The sequence below is a fragment of the Crocuta crocuta genome, unplaced genomic scaffold (genome assembly GCF_008692635.1).
Source record: "Crocuta crocuta isolate KB4526 unplaced genomic scaffold, BGI_CrCroc_1.0 scaffold179, whole genome shotgun sequence".
Classification (NCBI taxonomy): Eukaryota; Metazoa; Chordata; class Mammalia; order Carnivora; family Hyaenidae; genus Crocuta; species Crocuta crocuta.
In genome coordinates, this window is record NW_027551568.1 from 16,028,680 (window position 1) to 16,053,699 (window position 25,020).

At 38.0% G+C, this 25,020-nt stretch overlaps 1 protein-coding gene across 2 annotated transcripts in view; it reads right to left on the reverse strand.

Moving 5' to 3' along the window:
- KCNIP4 (potassium voltage-gated channel interacting protein 4) overlaps positions 1 to 25,020 on the reverse strand; it is a 1,146,137-nt gene that overhangs the window by 110,420 nt on the left and 1,010,697 nt on the right. Inside the window, exon 2 of one of the 2 annotated variants that reach the window (XM_077750421.1) lies at positions 15,146 to 15,247. The exons of the other annotated variant lie outside the window; for it this stretch is intronic. Coding sequence (XP_077606547.1) covers positions 15,146 to 15,247 — 102 coding nt within the window. The remainder of the gene's footprint in view (positions 1 to 15,145; positions 15,248 to 25,020) is intronic. 2 annotated transcript variants of the gene reach the window in all.

The following is a 25,020-nucleotide window of genomic DNA, read 5'->3' on the forward strand; positions in this document are numbered from 1 at the left end:
GGGTGGAGAAAATCCCAAGAAGTCTCCATGCTGACAGTGTGGAATCTGAGTGTGGGATCTTAGGACAGGATCCGTAAGATCGTGACCTGAGCAAGATCATGACCTGACCGAAATCAAGAGTCTGACAGCCAACCAACTGAGCCACCTGGTCACCCCAGCACTGAACATGGTTTTGAATCCAGCCCCTTAACTTTGTAAATTTATATTCAAATATAGAGTCTTAGCACCAGTGGTTGTAAGTCAAAGGCCACTGGGCACATTAGCTGCAGATCTAGCTAGGTCAAGACCCTGCTCTCCTTAACTCTCTGTATAGCAATTTGCTGCATGCCTGTCAGTGTCCTAACTCAATAAGAGTGTCCCCATGCTTCTTATACCCACAAGTTTAATATGCTTCTAACTCTACATTGGAAGCAGCTGGGGATAGGAAAGGGGGAGTGCAGACTAAAAGAAGCCCATGAGTCACAGTAATAATACCTAACATTTGACAGCTGGCACTTTGTAGTAAACAAAATTATTTTCACTTTCATTATTATAGCTAAACTTCATGATTACCCTATGCACAAATAATGTCACTCTGATTTTATGGATGAGGAAATCAGTGTTGGAAGAAATGTTGCAAATTACGAAGGACATAGAAATTGAAAGCTATGACTGAGGACTTAAACCCAAGTTTAATGACTCTAAAGTCTAGAAGTGACAGCTGATTGCCTGAGAACAGAGGAGGAAACATAAAGTTGGAAAGGCACATAAGCATGTTATAGTAAGTAATAATAAGAGTAAATCAGTCAAGGACTGATTTCCTAATGACCAATTGAGATCTTGGTCATTAGGAAAAGGCTATATTCCCTTTACTTTTTTTTTCACATATGCAGGTGATACATTTTAAAAATATTAATTTAAAACCTACAGTAAAAGAGTAAACATGGAGATTTTATGTATTCGTTTGTTTATTTATTTAGGTATAACTGATATGTAACATTATACTAGTTTTAGCTATAGAACCTAATGACTCAACATTTGCTTATTTTGCAAAATGATCACCACAATAAGTCTCGTTAACATTCATTATTGGGTATGAACTAGACAGATATAAATTTTATTTACATAAAATATAATGTTCAGTTCAAAAGATGTTATTGGGTTGTGGGTTGCTTTAGTAAGTAGAGAGTAAATAGCTGGAATCTATTATGTAGGGAGTTAAAAAGAGTTTGGGTAAGTTTAGTAATAATAAATTCTTAGGAGGGATGTGTTGGGGCTAATATCAGGGATGCCAGTAACTTTTTGCCACAAAGCATTTATCTGTCATGGTCCTATTTAAAACAGAGCATTAGGAAAACTGAGCAGTGGTCTAGGTTATGTTATGTTCCTTGTAGGTTTAAGCTAGTTTCTTGGTTTAGAGAAAGGCCAATTGCTTAGTCCACATGGCATTTATGTGTGACTAAGATATGTTAGTAAAACTCTTTGTGCCTTACATCTGCCATATGTTCAATTGTATAAAGATGAGCATAAAATCTAACCTGATAGTATAGTATAGGGTGACCTTGAGCATTAGATGAGCTGGTATGTGTGACTGGCCACATAGTAAACAATCATAGTATTGTTGTTATTTGTAGTACTATGAGTATTAATGACAGAAACTTCTACTGCCACCCTTACAATAAAAAGAAAAGAGCCTGTGAGCACTCATTCTAACAAATTATTCAGTTCCTCCAATTTTCCCCCTATTTATCAATTCTGAAACTGGATGGTGTGTTTGACCTCTCCTAGCCTCAATTTAAAATCTACAAACTTGGAACAATATTCATATCAATTTCATAAGGTTGCTTTGAGATATTGTTTGAATTACTTACTGACATACAACAATTAATAAAGGGAAGCAATTATGATCATTAATAATTATTGCACACTTACTAGTGAGGCATTGTTCTAGAATCTTCAGGAGTGAGGGGCCTGTTATTATACTTCCTGAGTTTGAATCCCTTTGCTGACTCCTGTTAGCTCTGTGACCTTGGGCAAAGAGCCTTAGCCTCTCTATGCCTCAATTTCTTCATCCATAAAGGAGGACAATAATAGGACTTACTGCAAAGAAGATTTGATTTGCAATCAAGAGATTGAAATAAAATAATGTGTAGAAAGCATTTAAAATAGACCTTTTAGGTGATCTTGGGTGGTTCCGTTGATTAAGCATCTGACTTTGGCTCAGGTCATGATCTTGGGTTCCATGAGTTTGAGTCTTGCGTTGGGCTCTGTGCTGACAGCTCAGAGCCTGGAGCCTGCTTCGGCTTCTGTGTCTCCCTCTCTCTCTGCCTCTACCCCACTCACACTGTCTTTCTCAAAAATAAATAAACATCTAAAAAATTTAAAAATATGTAAATAAAATAGACTTTGTACACTCTTCCAGTTTGGTATGGACAAAGGAATAAGGACCAGTTTTGGGAATGGAATTTGAGACAATAGTCTATCTTTACTGCCTGTCATTTCTCCCCACATAGCTTATGACATCATATCTTGGACAATTTGCTATGCTCTGAGCAAAGCCTGCATTGTCAACTTTATTCCTCTAGCTTGAACCATCTCTTTCTACATGAATTTGACTTTCTTCTCCTCTTCTCCCTTTATTTTCTTTAAGGCTCATTGCAATGTGGATGAGGCTTTCCAGAGCGGAGGCATTCTCAGATTTCCATGCAGCATGCATAGTTGTCTATTGTCAGCTCTAATTGCTTTATATATCATTGACCTGCTTGGATATCTGTCATTTTTTCTGTGATGTGACCATGTGGAGACAAGAGATCTGTCTCCGTTACCTTGTTACTACTAATGCCTAGAATAGTTCTGGATATTAGAGACAATTTGTTCACTCATTCACTCAATTATTTATTGAGTGCCTATTATGAGCCAGGTGCATTGTTCAAGGCACTATGAACACTAGAATGACCACCACCATCACCACCAAAAACAACAACAAAATCCTTGCTCACATAGACCTTAAGTCTAATGGAAGAGTCACTAATTGGACATTCAAGTGGAGTTGTCAGCTGACTGGATGGATCTATGGGTCTGGAGTTGAGAATCACAATATGGGCTAAAGATGTAAATGTCAGAGTCATTACCATATAAATCATACAGAAAACCCTGAAACTCAGTGATATCACTAGGGAGTAAATATCAACCAAAAAAAGTAACTCTATCTCCTACTGAATGAACAATAACTAAAGATTAAATATTATAATGCATATAAAAGACTTGCATAGCATAAGGTGCATCATAGGAATCTACATGCATGCGTTCTGTTATTATGATGATAATTTTGCCACTGACCCTTCTAACATCTGCTCACCTAAAGTGTTCATTAATTTTGCACTGTCACTGAGAGAAATTAAATGTGATTTTATAACTTCCAGGAACACTCACTGGAGAATGCCTACCTTCAAGCAGATTCAGAGAACACTACGATGTACCATGGAATGAATTGCTTTTCTACCCAAGACTCAAACTCTTTGCTGAAAGGTGAATAAGTTCTCCTGCCTGTTTAACCCCAGGACTTGTTTTTTTTTTTGTTTGTTTGTTTTTTTTTGTTTTGTTTTGTTTTTGTCTTTTCTGGGAGCATGGAAGCAAAGATGGACCAATGTTTCTGTAAAGTACTTCTGCTTATCACACTTGCTGCTCTATATCCCCTGGCAAAAGGCAATTTGAAAGTAAGAAAGTTAAACTTTAACCTGCAATCTAAGCGGACAGCATAGCGATTCTCTGTATTTTACAGACCTGGTGGAGTGTAAAATTGAGTCTGCTTGAAGTGTTAGGCTCTCATTTCACTTTTTAAAGGAAACTGGCAGAAACTGGCATTGACTGGACTCATGTTCAGCCCAAATACTACTTCTTAGGTCAACATTATTTGAAAATAGATATTTATAACTCCTATTTGAAAGTGCATTAGTCACCAATCCTAAAATTATTAATAAACGAAAAAATAGAGAAGACTTTTGTTTATCTAAACTTCTATGTGACTTTTTATGAGTAGTTATCGCTCTACCCCTTTGGCCCAAATTAATAGTAAGAAAATAGAAAAAAACCCTGGCAAGCAAAAGACTTAATCATATAAGTAACCTGGAAAGAAAAGATACATCAGTTAAAAATAAAGCTTGTTTCAAGAATGGCTTTTGTTCTTCAGACACGGTAAGCCAACCTGTCTAAAATAAAATCATCATCTTAACCCACTTTTGTGACCTTCTCTGTCCTTCATCTTGCTTAATGCCCCCATTTTCCTTTTGGCAGAATCACTTTGCCTTTTTCCTGTCTGAACTCAATGGTACCAACTGTTTCCCAGTGTGTCCAATTGTATCTTCATCATGTGTCTCACATCGATCCTCTCCCTTTCACTACCAATTTTTAGTAATTTTTCCTTATTTGTGTATAGTAGACACATTGTGTCACGTAAGTTTCAGGTATACAACACAGTGATTTGACAAGTTCGTATATTATGCTGTGTTCACCACAACTATAGCTACCATCTGCCACTATACAAAGCTATTACAGTATTGTTGACTATATTCCTTATGCTGTGCCCTTTATTCCTGTGACATCCTTTCCATAATTTCATATCTGGAAGCCTGTGTCTCTCACTCCCCTTAGCCCATTTGGCTGATCCTCCCCCACTCCACTTCTCAAAATAAGTGCACTCCTTAATCCCCATCACCTATTTCACCCATCTCCTCACCCCCTCCCCTCTGTTATACACCAGTGTGTTCCCTATAGTTAAGAATCCATTTTTGTTTTGCCTCCTATCATTTTTTTTTGTACCCTATGGTTGTTTGTGTTTTTTTCTTAATTTCTACATAAGTATGAAATCATATGGCCTTTGTCTTTATCTGGCTGACTTATTTCACTTAGCATTAATACTCTCTAGCTCCATCCAAGTTGTTGGAAATGGTAAGATTTCATTTTTATGGCTGAAAAATATTCCATTTTGTGTTTATCTATATCCATATATCTCTATCTCTATATCTGTATCTGTCTTTTTTTGAAATGTCTATTTGTTTTTGAGAGAGAGAGAGAACACACAAATGGTGAAGGGGCAGAGAGGGGGAGACAGAATCTCAAGCAGGCTCCCAATGTGGGGCTCAAACTCATGAACCACAAGATCATGACCTGAGCCAAAATCAAGAGTCAGACACTTAACCAATTATATCTATATCTATACCTATATCTATATTATCTATATCTATAGTATATCTATATCTATCAATACCACATCTTCTTTACTCATTCATCTGTTGATGAACACTTGGGCTGCTTCCACAATTTGGCTATTATAGATAAGGCTTCTATAAACATTGGGTGCATGTTTCCCTCTGAATTAATATTTGTTTTAGATTCCATATGAGTTAAAATGTGTAATATTTGTCTTTCTTTATTTGACTTATTTCAGTTAGCATAATACCCTCTAGGTCCGTCCATGTTGTTGCAAATGACATGATCTCACTCTTTTTTATGACTGCATAATATTCATATGTATATATGAATATATATTTGAATATAGGATTTGAATCAAATGGGCTAGTCCCAGAGTTTCCACTTTTAACTTCTTAACACTAATACCTTTCTTATATTATCTCTCACAGCATTACCTTCATTCATTGTATCTGAGTGATGTCTATACTTATTTGTTTATGTCAGTGCAATCTCATTCTTCAGAGGAAGTGATCTATATGCTTTCCTGTTCCTAGAATTATTACTTTTCAAATAGTGCTCAACAAATGTACCATATTGACATGAAATGTGCTAAACCAGCTGTCCTGGGACTCCTGTCTCTGCCTCTTATACTAAGAGTCATTCATGGCTTAATGAAGATTCTTGGTAAATATATGATGGACCAGGAAAAGAATGCTCATCTTTCCAAATGTCACTAAGTACCTATGTGACTGGATAAGCCACTTAATCTTTCCATATTTTAATTTGCTAAATGGAGAGTATACCCTTGTATTCTCCCAGGAGTTTAATGAAGATAAAATGAGATAATCAGGATAAAGAATTTTAGAAACCATTAAAGACCATAAAAAAGACAGAGACAGGTGTACCTGGGTGGCTCAGTCAGTTAAGCATCGAACTGCTTGGCTCAAGTCATGATCTCACAGCTCATGGGTTTTAACCCCAGGTCGGGCTCTGTGTTGACAGCTCAGAGCCTGGAGCCTATTTCAGATTATGTGCATCTCGCTCTCTCTCTCTGCCCCCTTCCCAACTCATGCTCTGTCTCTCTTTCTCTCTCTCTCTAAAACAAACATTAAAAAAAAAAAGGAACAAATATTCAGATTAGTAAAACACATAGTTTACAGCGAGTAAATGGTAATGCCAACTGGTAAGAAATCTGGGTTACATGGAGTTTCCAACGTTTCCCATGTCCTACTTCTTATATGTAGTAAAGTGCCATGAAAGGAGGAAAGTTTATGCTAGCTTTGAAGCATCCACCGTTTGTCATAGCCAGGAATAAGACGTGCTATCTCATTGGCTCCTGCAATGCCAGATCTGGGAGGAAGCACACAGTCTGCTTCTCCTTTGTAGACAGTGAGACTAGGGTCCAGAGAGGGGAAAGAACTCATTCAAGGGGCTACCACCATTTCTCTGGGCAATGTGGGGTGCACAAGGCTTGACTTACGTTGAGTAGGTAAGTGGAGAAAAATTCCTCTAAAACCAATCAAAACATTGAACATAACTAGAGAACTGGTAAAGTATAGACACTGGAGCTCAACTTCTGGGTCAATCTTTTAACCTGCCCCCACACTGGTAACATGATTCTCAGCCCTCATTTTTCTTTCTGTAAAATGGGAATAAAGGGAGTTTATCTTATAAGACTATTTTAGGACACAATGAGTTAAGCTGTGCAATGCACTTTGAACTGTACCAACCACATAGTAAATACTAGATGCTTGTTAAATAAATAAAAATAACATGTGAGTATTTGAACATAACATTTTTAGGGCTCATATGTATAACAAAATTAAGGGACCTTGCTTTCTGCTGGCAATTTAAGTTTACAAAACTTCAAGACTTATACTTTTATTCCTCCCAAAATTTTCCCAACTATATGCCCAGTCAGAGCTTTACCTAAAGTCACTAAAGAATTAGAATGAGGTTAATTAACTGTCAGAAAGTTAAACATTTTTAAAATTTTTTCTGGAAGTTACTGTTATATTTTTAATTGGCAGCATGTTAGCAGTTTAAGTCACTTTTTGAAAACAAATCCTCCAACAGCCAAGTGCTGATGGTTTCTCTGCCAAGAGAGACATCTAAAACTTTCCATGATCATCAATATGCTATCAGGCAAAACAAAACACTGAAATGTTGTGCTGTATTTGATATAAGTGCAAGTGCAAGTTAGGAAATGATGTTTTGCAATTATGCAAGGTAATGTGCTGATTTTGGCTTCTGGGTTATGAGTAGTCTAGCCCCACAATTATTTTGTTGCATCCACTCTCCTGTGTTTGTTCAAATCAACAACAAAAGCCCCTGGAATGAAGCTTTCATTTAATGAATCAGTTACTTTGATTGGATGGGGTTTCCCAGATTTACTGGGGAAATATTATAAAACAACCTTAAATAAAAACATGTATATAAATATAAACACATAAAATCAAGTGCTTAATATTTTATCTTTTACATTAGTTCTTGATTATTGTCTACTAAGTAATCTTTTGATCACCATAATGTCTTTGAATAAATAGGGAAAATGACTACTTTACAAAAACAAAACCAGGGCATAGAGAGAAAAAGTGAATTACTCAGAGTTATCTGATAAGGAGATACAGAAATACAGTTAAAAACTTGACAGCTTTTTTTTTTTTTTTTTTTTTTTTTTAAGAAAAAAGCATTTGTGCTCACCTAGAGTGTAGGAGCTAGGGATTTCTTGATACTAAACCATTCATGAAATAGCTAGTTGAATTCCTTAAACCTATAACTGTCTATTCAATATCAGCTTAAATTTATCAGTCAGTTGTCAGCCTATCATGGAATTGGGAACAAAACTCCCAAGAAGAGCAGCATGACTGACTCAGAATTTCTACCGATCCTGTAGATCACCGATCCCTGGATTCCAGGTATATAGAGTCTGGAGAATCTCCATTTGGCCTCTGGAGCCACTCTCTATCCTTCTACATGCTGTCCTAGGTCCAGGAGACTGCCCTTTATGGATATTATCTCAACTCCTTACCCTTTGGCCACAGGTAAGCTCCAATAGGAGATCAAGGAGGAGGAAAAAGGAGATTATGATATTCATTCCTTGGGATCCCTCTTTGGTGGAGGGTGGGCTGTGGTGGCTGTTTTCCTCTTCCAAGGGCCAGAATCCCTATTGTGAAACCCTCTCTGCTAATTATAGCTGTAGTAATGGCTTTCAGTGCAGAAATGATAATTTCACTCCTACTAGACTTGGGTGTTTCACCAGTCTTTTTGGGTCATACTTGCACCTTTGCAAATAATCCCTTCACTAAATTCCCCTTGAAGGCCTTATTATAGTGTGCCTTGTGTTTCCTGCCTGGACCTTGACTGATACCAAATCACAGAATTTCAGTGTTGGAAAGTACTGGATTTGAGTCCAGTTTCTCATCTTAGATTTCTTTGATAGCTCTGTTATTTTGAGTAAACCCCTTTCTATAGATCTCAGTTTTCTCATATATAAAATAGGCTATACTCCTTGTAAGAGGCTATTGTTGTTATTGTTTTTATAACAGGTTGACTACTTATATAAATATGATGAACTTTTGCTTAGACATTTGCTTAGAATTTCCCTTCACTCTCTCCTTGAATTTTTTTTAAGTAAGAGTTCTTCTATTGGTATGAAAGTCCTGTATCTTGCAGTCATTCAATAAGTGCATCTGTATCATTGGACTAAGGATTTGGGGTGTGGGTTTATTCCAACTTCTCAGTTATAGACTTTTCACAAGTCATTATAACCTTTTCAGGACACTGTTGCCTCGATTTTGAAACGGCGGTGTAGGCCCTAACTTCATGGATGCAGAAGATCAGACCTAATGTTTTCCCATCATTCCCTTCCTATTTGAAGATTTGTAATTCAGAGTAGGAAACCAAACTATAATTATGCACCTAAAGGGGCTTCCACAATCAATATCAGTGGTGGCTGGCATAGCTCAGCTTGATAAAGTGATGAAGACAGCAGGCTCTGGAGTCAGAATCCCAGCTCTGTTGATTAGAAAAATTATCTAACTTCTCTGTGCCTCAGTTTTATCAACCATTAGAAGAAAATAGTGCATCAGAGGGAAATAGTACATCTCCGTCAGAAGGTGACTGAGACTGTCAACTGAGTTAATACTTGTATATTCATACTCGTGATATTTCATGTACTAAGTACTTTGCATGAATTATCTTGTTTCATCCCACAACAACCCATTTCTCTGATTATCACAATGGTTTTTCTTCTTGTATGACAAATGAGCTATGCTCCTTTCATCCTTAGAGCCTTTGCTCTTGCTGGAGCCTCTTCCTTGGAACTTTCCAGACTCTCATGTTGTTGGCCTCCTCTTGTTTTTGGATTTCAAAAGTCACCTCATCACTGAAGCTTTCCCTGACCCAAAGTAGCTCTTCTATCTACATTCCATTTCCATCATTTTGCCACAGGTTTACTTATATTCTAATACACATCACCTTCTAAGATTGTCTTTGTTTTTGGGTTTATCATCTTTCTTTCTGTATAAGCTCCATGAAGGCAGTGAACTAATTATGTCTTAAGCCCCCAATGTAAAGACAGTCCCTAGAATTGTGCGGGCAAAACATGGTCTCTCAAAAAAAATAATAATGTGAAATGAATGACCAAGGAAGGAAACTAAGGGACCAAATAATTTAATTAAATAACTCCAGCCATTTTTGTTAGTAGAAGGCACAACAAGAATTCATATATATGCCAGGATGATGTTGAAGCCCACCCTGCGTCCATCTGCCTCTTTCAGGGATAATCCCTCTTTCAGGAAGGGATAATGAGGATCTGAATAAGAGCCCTAGCACAAGATAGAAGTACATTTAAAAGATATTTCACAGAAAAATTGGCCTGACTTTAGTGACTAGTAAGATGGTGGGTGGGGAGGATAGGTGGGAAAAAAACCCCAACTGATTTTAATTTCAGCAAATGGACAGCTCCCAATGAATGATCTAAGAAAGTCGAGGAGGGGAACTGAGTGCAGGTGATCAGGCTACCAATATCTGGCTGGGGCTTTTATCTGCATCCAGAGATGGGTGCTCAAAGAACAGTGGACAATTTGGCTTGAAATTGGGCACAGGGGCCAAAACTTGACAGCTAATCCTTAACGCACAGCCCACGTGTCCCCAGCCTCAGTCCCTGTCCTATTTCTCATTGTTGCTGGGGAGTTGTTAGTGTCAGGAGGAAGACCTTTCAATTATGTCTGCTACTCCTTTGCAACCAGCAGTCGGATGCTCTGCTGGGGGCCACTGCATGGATCTGCCACCTCCTTTTCAGAGACATGTTTGCTGTTCCCCAAAATCTTTCCAAAGCACTTAGAAGTTGATATCTGCCTGACAATCTCAAACATCAAAGTCAAGATGTGTGTTTTTGCACAAAAAGCTTGGGGCTTATTTTTTTTGCCTTTTGTTAAAGATGCTTGATTTTCAAAAATTTACTAAGGCCTATAATAATATTTTGTGTAGAAACTCTTTGCCACGTGCTACTTCTTTTACTGTTTTCATTTGAGGAGCAAACAGCAGAATATATATTTCATATATTTGTGAAATACACATATAAAACGTGTATAGTTTCCAAACATTGGTGATATTAAATCCATGTAACAACAACAAAATAACCTCAAGAAATAATATGCAGGATGTGTTTAAATATTTAAAAGGCCAACTCAAAAAAAGTTTTTCTAATATACATCAGGAAGCTTACATTCACATAATTTAATGCTTTTCTCCAATAATTCCAAAACCCAGGAGAAAGATAATCTAAAAGGCATACACAGATGTATACACAGAGATGTTTATCTCAGTGCTATTTATGTTATGGGATAAAAAGGGAAAAGGGAAAAAATATAAATATCCAGAAGTCAGGGAATGTAGTCAAAGAGAGTATACAGTCACTTTACAATGTAATAATGTGCTGCCATTAAGAATGACATTTATGGTTTTAATAACAAGGTTAATATTTTTGAAAGTGTGGAATGTAAGAGAAGGATAAAAATTTGGTATATATAGATGATATCATTAATGCACACACATCAGTGGAAAAAAGGTGTTACTTATTATCTGCAGTTACTTCAAGGTAGAGGAATATACTAAGATGAGGAATATGTTGTGTGTGTGTGTATCTTTTATCTTTTTTATACTTTCTAAATTTACTGTCATGAACAGGAGTTACTTTTGCGAATCAACCACTCACCCTCCCAGCTCTGAAGAAGGAGGGGAAGAGGAGGAAGGCTGTCCTGTGGAGGAAGGAGCAGGTGCTATAGATCACTCTCAGCCCTTGGACTGGGACCAATATGGCTGGAAGTTAAAAAGGAGGCTGATTTGGGCACAGTGAGGAAGAACGCTCTTCAAAGTTGGTAACCACCAAATGGCTGTCTCCCCAAAGAAGCAGTGTGGCTCCCAATGATGACAGAAGAGTCTGTCTGAGAACCAGGTGTGAGGTGATGTTACAAGTCTTCCTGGACTCTCTTCAAACTCTCAGGTTCTTTGAATAGAGATCCAAGGGCTCCATAACTCATCAGGCATTTAGGGTTCTTTCTGTAGGGATTTTTTTCTTTTGTTATTTGAATAATATTGATAAATCTCACCCTCTTGCTATGAGGAACGAAGGCCCTTTCTTACTTGCCTTCGTGGAAAAGAAAATGGAATTTAGAATGAGTATTGGCTCTTTGCTAACTACCTTTCAGCCCCTTAGCTTTGAAGGTGCATGGGATGTGATGGCAAATATTCCTTCAGCCACTGTGCAGCTCATTCAAGCCTAGAACTAGCATTGTCAACTCAAACTTCACCATAGGGTTCTCTGTGGTCCAGCATGCAGACATTTGGTACCCATGCTTTTCCTCCTGGTGGCCTAGGGTCCTCTGCCACTCCAGGCACCCGGCTCTAACTATCTGCCTTGTGTTCTCAGTCATCTTTCCAGTCCTGTGCCCAACTGCTTAGGGTCCGATCATGGATAGGGATCCACTATTACCACCCTTCTGATACAGCAGTGGAATTGTTCTCCTTTCAAAATAATCTACTTCCACATGGTGAAGTTTTCTTGTGACTGGTGGCTAGTGGGGAGAGGGTGACTAGTGGGGAAGGGAGGTATGTCTGCAGAACTTTGGGTCTTAATCCAAGTCTAGCAAGGGTTCAATATCACCCAGTTTTATGAAAACCCCATTTATTTTATTTTACTTTTTTATGTTTATTTTTGAGATAGAGACAGAGACAGAGTGCGAGCAGGGGAGGTGCAGAGAGAGAGGGAGACACAGAATCTGAAGCAGGCTCCAGGCTCTGAGCTGTCAGCACACAGCCTGACGTGGGGCTCAAACTCATGAAGCATGAGATCATGACCTGATCATGATCAGGTCAACCAACTGAATGCCCAAGTGCTCCTGAAAACCCATTTTTATAAAAATATAAGTTTTTAGAATTATTCTGCACATTTTTAAGTATATTTTATATTTATTATTTTTTCCTTTCAAGAAACAAGTTGACTTCTCTTCATGCTTAGTTAAAACTTTCATTGCATCTTCCATGAACATCTGTTTGGGGGCAAGGCTTTACCAGGGACTGGTGCAGGAAGTGTTACTATGGCATGGCAATTTTGTTCTACTGAAGTGAATATTGGAATCCATTTTACAGTTATATTTTACCTGTCTACTATGTACAAATGACTATGTTTTCCGGGAATATCTGGTGAATTGGCAATTTTGAGTCCAACTTGACACATGTAAAGCAATGATTCTAATAAACATTTGCTGACAAATAGTGGCAATAAAAGTGTCTGTAGCCTCACTCTTGTGGAGGATTAGGACTTTGGCATTATTCTGGGATTATGGCCTTCTAGGTTGCTGATGACACATTATGTTTTTGTTTGTGAGATGGTGTGTGTAGTGTGTGTAATGAGGGGAAAACAACCAAAGCAACGGATCTCAACCATAATTTAAATGCACATAATTTAAATGTACATCATATTGTCACTAATAAAAGTAATTTTGTCCTGCCCTTGTTCTCCACAGAATGTTCTAATAGAATAGGGTCTTTTTAAAGCTGTTTTATTTACTCCTGAGATATAGCAGTAAATAAAACAGCAGTATCTGTTTATAAATAAAATCTCAGATACTCCTATATCTCCCAGAACTGGAATAAGAACTGACATATAATACATTTATGTTGAATGAATAAGTGAATTAATTAAATCTTATTATTATGATATATTATGTTTAACCAATGCCAGTGAAATAAATTTTGTTGTTGTTGTTGTTTTATCCTGGGACCTTTGACTGAATGTATTGGGTCATTTGAGGTGCTTTCTATATTTTCTCCATTTGTGTTGTGGAAACTAATGACGTTTTAGGGCATTTGCATTTTTTATATCACTAACTCCATCAGTTCCTATAAAATGCTGCAGCAGGATATAAAGCGAGTCAGTGAAGATAGGGATTATAGCCCCACACCTAGAAAAAGTTTTAGCTTCTTCATACTGTATTTCCTCACTGTCAAAGAATACCACCTCTCTAACAGTTGTTTGATGTTTGAAAAAAAAATTGTGCATGAAAGAATGTTTGTAAACATAGGATATTTTTAAGTGTTTATTATAAATATATATGGCAACTTTACAAAATAAATGAAGTGTTTCTTTTTGGCTACACCCTACTTTCTACTCCTTAAGAATGCCATGAATTGGAGAGAAAGAGAAGATGGAGAGAGTGAAAGTTAGTCTTCTGGGTCAACTCGGCCAGGCTAGGCACCTAGTTATTTACTCAAACATTAATCTCCATATTGCTGTCAAAGTATTTTGCAGACCTGCTTACTGTCTACAGTCAGTTGACTCTAAGTAAAGGAGGTTACCCTAGATAATGTGCGTGGGCTCACCCATTGCTAAACAGCCTTGGGCAAAAATTGAGGTTTCCTGAGGAAGAAGAAATTCTGTGTTGAGACTAAAGCATCAAATCATGTCCGAGTCTCCAGGCTGCCAGCCTCCCCTATGGATTTTGGACATGCCAGCCCATATGTGAACCAATTCTTTAAAATAAACACTTTTAGGGGCACCTAAAACAGTCATGTGAAGCAATTCTTTAAAACAAATGCTTTTAGGAGGCACCTAGATGGCTCAGTAGCTAAGCATTCACTTCAGCTCAGGTCATAATCTCTCAATTCATGAGTTTGAGATCTGCGTCAGGCTCTGTGCTGACAGCTTGGAGCCTGGAGCCTCTTTCACATTCTGTGTGTGTGTGTCTCTCTCTGCCCCTCCCCCAGTTACTCGTGTATGTGTTTGTGTGTGTGTGTGTGTGTGCACGTGTGCGAGTGCTCTCTCTCTCAAAAATAAAGAATAATTTTAATAAACACTTCTATATTCATTTTGTGTATATGTGTCTATGTATGTATATGTGTACATATATGTACATGTATGCATGTGTGTATGCGTGGTATATATTGTTTCTGTTTTTTGTCAGAATCCTGACTGACACAGAGAGTGGACCAAAAAAAAAACTTGTGTCTGTGTCAAGGGTTTCCACTGTGTTGTGGTTTTTCTAACTTAGTGATATTTTTGAAGTTTGGCATTATCTCAATGACACACCAAATCCATACATGTGCACAGGAAGTCTACAAGGTAATGCAGGTTCAGGTGTGCTCTGTCAACAAGTCAGGTGATAGGAATCCCAAGAACTGAGTCGACTCCCACTCTCCGATCAAACACAAATTTCCAAATGTTTTGAAGCCCAGGATCTTGTCACTAACACTGTGCTGCTGTCAGTCTTGCAGGGGGAAAGCACCTCATGATTGCACAAAAGTCCCCCTGGGTGTTTGGGTAAACGAGAGTACATCAATAGACTTGGTTTTGCATAGTATAACACATTGATTTTTTTTTTCTCTCTTTAGAAGCAGAGAACTGCGGTGCATGCAGACCTACATGAAGGCAACAAACAGTTTGGAGGGGGAGAAAACAAACAAACAAACTTGCTTTGAACAGCAGGAGACGACGTTTTGGCAGCTGAGCAGGGCAAGAGCTTCAGGAGTCGCTCTTTAATGCTGCGCTTGGTGCTGTTCTGGGCGTAGAGGAAACCTAGAACATAGGCGATCGGTTCTGTTAACACTGTGCAGAGGGAAACGGGCACGCCGCACGGCTTGTCACGGGAGGCTGGGCAGGCAGGGAAGGACGCAGACATCCGCTCAGGCAATCAGGGGTGGTGGGTTGGGACCCCAGAAGGAAAAAAAAAATCCTTTTTTTCCCCTCTGTTGTCATTTTTTAAGTTTTCTTTCCAATACTTTTCTGCTACATTGAAGTGTATGTTGCATTAGCAAGTGGGAATAGAATCTCAAGACTATGTCTTCCCAGTAGTAAAAGGAAAATTTGCTGGCTTTTTTTTTTTCTTTTTTTGGCCTTAGATTGGGAAAAGCACGGAAAGAGTTAACTGGATTGAAATTTCTACATGCAAACCAGTTAAGGGCCAGCGCGTGACAATTTTCTGTTTTCACCGCTCCCCACCTTTGATTACAGAGGAGATAGATGCTCTGCATAAATCATTCACACTGCAATCATGTGTTAGTACCTTTGCCTTCCCTGAAAGTGAGAAAATAGATGTCCTTGATACGCGTCATTACCATAAGCTGACATGCCCAGAGACACAACAGTCCTTCACGTTTTTCACATGTGGACACTAATGGATGGAATTACTCAAGCAGAGTAATTCCAAAAGAAGCAGAGAGTGTTCACAAAATGCTAACCCAGGAGCAGACTGAGCAGTGGCTGTGACTTTAGATGGTTGGGGGGAATAAAGGAAAATCTACAGCACTTGGGTGGTCAAGTTGGTAAATGTTTGGAACAACTATGGCTGTCAGGAGCCACAGCTGCCCAGCTCAGCATTAGCTTGCCCACTCTGAGTGCCCAGAGCCTGAATTTGCATGTTGATGCATATATATTGTCCCTCCTCCAAATTAGTTTAGATGGTGTTGAACATAAAGCAAAACAAGACCATTTAAATCTAGGTTAGACTGTCTTCCAATGGAATTATAGAGTTCTGACCACAAGTCTACTAATTTATTTCCCTTTGGGGATGTTCCACTCCATCATCAGTGGGCACTGGGTAAAAAACTGATAGATCTTTTGTGTGTGTGGGTGACAGTGAAGCAATAGATACATAAATCATATCATTTCTCTTCTTATCAGCCTTCTAAAGCTTTCACGTTATCATTCGGAGTAAATCACACTTCCTACCATGGACCCCAGTCCCTTCACACACCAGCTCTGCCTCTCTCCTTGGTAGGATTTTCCACCACCCTCTTGCTCTTGACCATCAACTAATAGGTAGGTTGTTCTTCTTGCCTTTGTTGGAACTCACAAAACAATTCTTTCCTCTGCCCTTGACACTTATATGGTGTGAAATGTTTACTTGATATCTCAAGTGCTAATTGATGGCCTTGCATGTAAGAGGAGATCAATAAATGTCTGACAAAAGAGTGAATAAATTTACTTTCAATACCAAAACAAGACCCAATTTCATTTCCTTGATTAGTATCTAAGTAAGCTTTTAAACTTATAAAATAAATCTTATTTACATAAAACGACTTTTTAGGTGGCTTCTTCCTTCCTGGGACATTAGGATTTTGCTTTATTTTAGCGTCCCAAGTAGGACATTTGGTTTCTCCTTTATGTGCCATTTCAAACACCCCTTGCTATCATACATGCAGTCCAGTGGCCCTTCACCAATCTTCAACTTCAATAGGCCCATGCAGCCTTTAAAACTCATTTTAAACACACTTGCTTCCAGTAAACTCTCCCTGTTATTTCTTCAACCTTCCTGAAAGAAAGGACTTTTCCATCCTCTGTTCCATCTTCTCTGTTTTTCCTATGCTGGCCCTCTACTGTTCTGGGTATCACATCCTGTTATAGAGTGAGACCCTATTATGATAAGGAATTAGAAACAAAATGTTCTACCAGTTATCGGCAGTAAGAGAGAGACTGTAGTTTTACCTCTTACCCAGCTCCTATATTTCAAGTTTGATTTCTTGATGTCCAGCCAAACTCCACAATCATCCCTGAAATTGGCACATGGCAAACACTCAAGAAATATTTGCCAGTTGCTTGATTTCCCTCCTTTCCCTTAGATTCTGATATCTGCCAAGATCACTCTGTGACTGCTGCTTGACCCTCAGGTCTGGGTGTAGGGAGAGAGCTTCCTGCTTTCCAAACATTCACAACTATAAATGGGCACTCCCTGACTCCATCCCAATGTGTGAATTAATGACATTCTTCCTTGGAATATCTTTTGAAATGCTCTTCAGGCTACAAGGTAGATGGGTTGCTGTTTCTAAACAGGAGTCAGACGTCCCAGACTATAGTACCTGTTTTACTATTTCCAGTTGAGTGACCTTAGACAGATTATTAAACTTCTTTGGGTTTCTGTATTTTCTTGGTGAAACAAAAGGATTTATACTAAAGGACCCTGTTTGTAAAAACACAGTTTAAAGATCCCTTTTTGAAGTATATTTAAGTAGAAATTGTATATAGTTTGTAACTTATTTCTTTTCCCCTGGTAGATGGATAAATCAACTTTTATTTGATTACAGACTAGATGGATAAATCAACTTTTATTTGACTACAGACACTATTCAAACTCTTTAAGGTCTTTTCCTTTCAAAATAAATAGGAAAATGATTTATCTTAAATGTTAAAAATTATATAAAATTTACCAAAATATGTGGAAAACAAATATTTTAATTTAATTTAATTTCCAGTAGAGTAAACATACAGTGTTATATTAATTTCAGGAGTACACTATAGTGATTCAACAATTCCATGTATCACCCAGTGCTCATCACATGTGTACTCCTTAATCCACCTTGTTTTTATAGTGTTTTCTTCTCAATGAGAACATTAGCTTCTGTAAGTCAGGATGTAGACATCATAAAACTTCCTCTACCTCCACCCCTTCTCTGCTACAGATCATTCTGCTCTTTTTCCCTTAAAGTGTAATGGTTAAATGTTCAAGCACTGTAGTAAAACAGCCTGGATTCAGATCTCAGTGTTTTATGGCATTGGATAAGGTTACTGAATCTCTCTGAATCTCAGTTTCCTCATCAACAGAATAGATTAGTATTAGTATCTACCTCATAAATTTGTTAGAATCTAATGATATAATATATAAAGCATTTAACATAGTGATTGTTCATAATATATTTTCAATAGATGTTAGATACTATTTTTTTTTCAGTTCTTTGGTTACATAATATTCTCTCCTACCACAGGTCCTTTTCAGGTGCTATTACCTCTAACTGAACTTTTGTTTTACCTCCTTGTGGCTTTGAGATTTCAGTTCAATAATTACTTTCTGAAAAACCCTACATGACACACAAAATTACATTATAAACAGCTCTGTTACATGCTTCTAGAGTTTCCTATATTTCTACTTCATGGCATTCTCATGAATACAATTAAAACAATTGATGGCACAGTTATATATTTGACAAATGTCCTCCTTACTGCAGTGTAAGACTGAAGATGTCTACTTCCACCATTAGAGAGTAAATGTTGCTGAATGTGTTATCCCACCATAAGCAGCCATAATACTAGTCAAGCCACATGAGGCAACTGTTTTATGTACTGCAAAACAAGCAATGTATAACTGTAGTGCAAGAGAGAAAAGAAATCCAAGAGTTGAGTTCCACAAAAGCCTTGCCTCCCTCTTCCAAGTGGCATGCCCTTTCCATAGTTCAGAGAAGTGGAGATCATGCTTACTGAGATGAGATGGCAGACATCAGAATTTTGGACTCCCAAAGGGACTGGAATACAGGAGAGGGCATAGGAAAAGAGAGACCCTGATATGTGGCAGAGGGGAGGATTTGTGTGAAGATTAAATGTGAGTCATTATGATGATTCATTTTATGTTCAACTTGGCTGAGCCAAGAGATGCCTCTATAGCTGGTAAAACATCATTTTTGAGTGTGTCTGTGAGGATGTTTCTGGAAGAAATTAGCATTTGAACTGATAGACTGAGAGAAGAAAATCACCTTTACTAATGCTAGTGATCATCATCCAATAAGATGAGGACTTGAACAGAACAAAAGGCAGAGGAAGGGTGAATTTGTTCTCTGACTCCATTGGAACGTCCCTCTTTCCCTGCCCCTAGACATTGGGGCCCCTGGTTCTCAGGCCTTTGGGTCTGGACTGGAACCAAACCACCAACCTTCCTGGGCCTCTAGCTTGCAGATGGCAGATTCAGGGACTTCTCAAACTCCATAATTGTGTGAGCCATTCTTTCATAGTAAATCTCTTTCTTTGTATATCTATCTATCTACCTATCTATCTATTTGCAATTGGTTCTGTTTCTCTGGAGAAGCCTGACTAATACAGTCACGAATCGAGGGCTGAGTGGTGCATGCTCAGGATCAGGCGCCACACACTTAGGAGGCAGAAGTTGTTGAATGGCTGAGAATTGAATGGAAATACCGGAAGTCACATCGTGCCAGGAGATGTTGAAGTTCTGACCTCATTTAAAAAAAAAAAAAAGAAAAGGGGCGCCTGGGTGGCTTAGTCGGTTAAGCGTCCGACTTTCGCTTAGGTCATGATCTCACACTTTGTGGGTTTGAGCCCCGCGTCGGGCTCTGTGCTGACTCCCAGCTCGGAGCTTGGAGCCTGTTTCAGAGTCTGTCACTCCCTCTCTCTCTGACCCTCCCCTGCTGATGCTGTCTCTCTCTCTCTCTCCTAGAAATAAATAAAACATTAAAAAAAAAAGAAAAGAAAAGAAAGAAAGAAAAATAAAAAGTAAAAGAGAAAATGGCAAGGAAGGCAGGAAGGAATAAAGCACATTGCTGCATGAAGCACCACAGGTATTGACTGGAGAGCTCAGAGGCGATGTGTTTGCAATAAGGGTCATTTCCCAGCATAAAGGCCACACCCCATGACTACATACAAAACGAAAATTGACCTATCCTAACAAATAATAGAACTAAGGTTGGCAAATCCAAAAGGAAGTGCTAGGAACTATGTGCCTTCCAGAAAATACTTGACACACTTTAAAGAACATGCATGACAAAATCCAAACTCCTTACAATGTATTGTAATAATGCCCATCATGCTACCAAAAATGAACAAACATGTAAAGGAGCAGAAGAATGTGACTCATGATCAAGATTTTAAGAAAAACAATCAGTAGAAATAGACACTAGGATGACACAGATGTCAAAATTCATAGAAAATGACATTAACAAAAAAGATGGTCATAATAAGTAAACAGTTGAAAAATTTTGGCAGTGACATTAAAACTATGAAAAGGAACTAAAAGAAGATTCTAAATCTGAGAAGTAAAATATAAAAACTTCTTTAGATGGACTTCACATCAGATGGGGGACAAGTGAAGAAAGATTTATGAGCTTGAATAAGATAAAAAGGATTAAAAACTAAATAAGTTATTAGTAACTTGTAAGAAGATATCAAGTACTGTGACATGAAAAAAATCCAAAAACCAGAGGAAACAGGAGAAAGGAGTTTGAAAAAGAGTGGCTCAAATATTCCAAATTTAGTTACAATGTACAGATCCAAGAAACTTATTGAACCACAATCAAGATAAATACAAGGTGAATCATGCATAGGCATACCATAGTCAAATGGGTAAAAAAAAAAGAAAAGAAAAGAAAAGAAAAAAAACTTTAAAAAACCTCTCAAACCTAGAAAAAGACATATTACATACACAGGTACAATAATATATGAGAATGTTTTTTCATCAGAAACAATAAAAGCCAGAAAACAATGTAATAAGTGCTGAGGGCATACAAGGACTTTCAACTGAGAATTCTATATTCAGTGAAAATAATTTTTTTAAAAGGACAGTGAAATAAAGGTATTTTCAGATAAACTAAAGAGGATAAAAATCATAGCTACCAGAACTGCATTACCAGAAGTACTGAAGGAATTTCTTCAGGCTTAAAGGAAATGACATGGTATGAAGATCTACAGGTAGAAGTAAGTAAAGAGCAAAATAAAGGGAAAAAACTGAAAATATGTGAATAAGTATAAAATATTGTCTTATTTCCTCTTATTTCCTTTGTTCAAAACACAAATAAGTATTGTGGAGTTAATTACATATGTTGATATAAAATTTCTGACAATAGCATGAGAGATAGGGGAAGGTAAATGAAATTTTTACTGATAGTACATTTTACACTGAGTGGTACAATATTAATGCTAAGTAGTCTGATGAAGTAAGGGAGACATATTACATCTCTAGATGCTAGGGAAACAAGCAAATAATAGTAAAAGGAAGTGCAGTTAAAAAGCCAATTGAGGAATTAAAATGGAATACCAAAAATATTCAGTTAACCCCAAAGAAGTCAGGGACAGAGGAATCAAAAAGCATAGAGATCAAAATATCATATCGGAATATATTCAACCATATCATGAAATCAGAAACCAAGTCCGTCTTATCTACTATTATATCCTAATTACTTTGCATAATGCTTGTTATATAAAAAGTGTTTAATCAATATCTGCTGAAAGCATAAAGCAGACTATATATGTTATATGATGGTCTCAAACAGATTAGTTGCATGTCTATACTTAGCAGATCACTTAAAATCTGCATGGTGTATTTCCTCACAGTGTGGGAAGTCTCTTCCCCACACTCTAAATGAACATCTGTGTATGAAGGGACTCTGCTAAGGACAATTCTGACCACATTCCCCAGTCGATAGCACTAAAAGTAAAATAAGGGTGAAGGTAGGTCATCCAGCAGAGAGCCTTAGTATGCAAGACATTTTGTCACCATAAACACTCTTTGATAGATTAAAAACCTTACATCACATAAATATTTATTCATTTATTTAAAAAGCATTTATCATGGCACTTATGTTATAAACATTTAAGTAATGCTTACTGTAGATCTGTGGATATATATCTGTGGATACAAGAAGAAGTCCCTGCTCTCCAGAGTCTAACCGTCTACATCAATTGTAACACCTCTTGCATTGCATGATTCATTTGTCAGTTTCTTTCACTAAATCTCAAATGCACTGAAGAGAGAATTCTGTTCATTCATTAATTCATTTATTCAGAAATCATGTATTGAGTGCCTACAATGTGCCAGACACTGTTCTGGGTGCTGGGGATAATGTAGTGAATAAAACAGACAAAAATTCCCACATTTTTCATCCTACATTATGGTCAGGGAAAAATAATAAACAAAAATAAATAGCAAAATATAAAGTTTGTCAGATAGAAAGCAGAGAGTTCTGTTGGTGAATGGGGTGGGAGGTGGTTGCGAAAACCTAGTACTTTTCGATGTGGGGGCCAAGGAAGGGTTCAGTGGAGTGATAGTTGAGCAAACATATATAATGAGATGAGAACATTTCTTCCTCTGTTTTGATTACTAGCATTATCGGTAACTAGTAATGTATTACACATATTAGGCACTAATATATATTTGTTGAGTGATTAATTTTATTCATTAATTTATTCAATTAATACTTATAGGCACCTACAATGGACAGATTAATAGCTTGAATTAATTGCTTATATAAACCTCTGAGTCCCATGATCTATTCATAAATTCATTGCCTTAGAAATCAAAATTAAGTTGGGGCGCCTGGGTGGCTTAGTTGGTTAAGCGTCCGATTTTCGCTTAGGTCATGATCTCGCGGTTCGTGGGTTCGAGCCCCGCGTCGGGCTCTGTGCTGACTGCCAGCTCAGAGCCTGGAGCCTGTTTCAGTCTGTGACTCCCTCTCTCTCTGACCCTCCCCTGCTCACGCTGTCTCTCTCTCTCTCTCTCCTAGAAATAAATAAAACATAAAAAAAAAAAAAAAGAAATCAAAATTAAGTCAACTCCCTAATCCTTGCACTGAGAAATTAGACCCAACTGGAGTTCAAGCACTTCAAAAATCCTGAAACAAAGTAATACAGAAAGAATAAAAAGTAAGTGTGCAAATAAATAGGCCACTTCAAACTGTGATATAACTGAATGAAAACGCATTCATTATTCCCAGGGGGAAAGGTTTCATCTTACAAAGCTTGACATTACTGAAAATCAATCAGCCCAGTATCATGCTGGTTGCCCCATATTGGTGACCCTCCAGATTTCAGGAGTGTGGTCATTTTTCACTGACTGCTTTTCCTGTTCCACAAAAAATACCACTACATGTAACTGTCAGGTTTCAGCGGTGAGTGATGGCCCATGAATTATGAATTCAACAAGTAATGATGATGGTAATTTCACAATGAGAATTATGCTTATCTTTCTGCTTTCTGTAACAAAAATGAATATTTTCTGTGGCTTTGCACCGGAATAAAGGTTCCTACTCCATAATTCATGGCCCTGTTCGGCTTCTATCTTGTGCTTTTGAGTGATGGACAATATTTTCCTTCCTAGATCCTTAGCCTGTGGATGTTGGCTGAAGGAAAATAGCTAACGGTGTTTCCATAGACATGGTGTCTTCCCAGGAATCAAGGGCTACGACCCTAGGAGTCCCAGTGGTACTGTGATCCCATCTGTGTCTCCCTCCTCTGAATCAGTGACAAGCCAATGTATGACCAGTGACTGGATGTTGAGGCTGGGGACTATATTCTTGACGAGCTGCAACTGTGAACTATTCTGCCAGTGTGCTTATTTTTTTAAATAAACTATTTTTAAATAAGTTATTTTTAAAGCAGCTCATGAATACACATGCACACAGTTCATTTTGTATGTGTCCAAGTTTATTCCTGAAAAAGCAGGGCCCAGATAATTTGGGGTTCATGCTCTGGTGATAAGTCTTACTGAAAATTGCTGCCATCCATACCGATTATTCCTGATCCCACAGTCAGCCCCGAATGTAATTGTTCACCTTTAAGAAGGGCAGCAGCAAGGTTAATGACTGAAAATAAGGAGGAAATATCTACATTTAATTTAAAACTTTATGACTTTTGGAAGCAGAGCACTGACCTTCTTAATGGACCTGTTGTTTTGTTTTTTCCCCATGACTGTAACAGAGTTACTTTTATCTATCAGTTAATCCAGAAGAAGGATGCTAGAAGATGCCTGAACTTGCTGGAAATAACATACAGAATCTAAATGCAAATAGAGTAAATTTGACTCTATTTAGAGCTGCTACTTAAAGACACCTGTTTCTCATAAAATGAATGCCAATCTGTCAGCTTTTTGGGGTCTCTCCTGTGTCTCTCTCTGCTTCTGTTTTCCCGAGCTCTCTCTCTCTTTCTCTTCCTTAGCTTTGGTCACTTTCTTAACCTCTCTGTCTCCCTCTCACTCTCTATCTCTGTGCTTCTCTATCTCCAGGTTACTCTCTCTTCATCCTTCAATGTCTCTAATTGCATCTCCTTTATCTTTCTCTGCTCTATCTCTGTCTGTCTCTCTGCTTCTGACTCAGTCTGTCTCCCAGTCAAGGCAGGGTCCCATTGAATCTTTACCTTTGTGTCAACTGCATGCCTCATGAAACATTTAGAGAAAGCTTTAGCTCAGACAGGATAATTATTGTACATTATTGTTAGTCAAATATTGGTAAACAACTGGATGGTCAAGAGCTACAATGCTTTCTTTTCTTTTTAAGTTTATTTATTTTGAGAAAAAGAGAGAGAGCCGGGGAAGAACAGAGAGAAAAGAGAGAGAGAGAATCCCGAGCAAGCACAGCCTGACACTGGGCTCCATCTCACCACACATGAGATCATGACCCGAGTAAAGATCAAGAGTCAGGTGCTTAACTGACTGAGCCACGCATGTGCTCTGAGCTGTGGTGTTTCCTAAACCAGTAATAAGTGCTTATGGCTGTCCACATGACTGCCCCACTCTCTCGGCAGAACTAGTCAGAGAATACTAGCAGAGAACAACAACATGGAAACGGTGTCAGTTTCCTTTG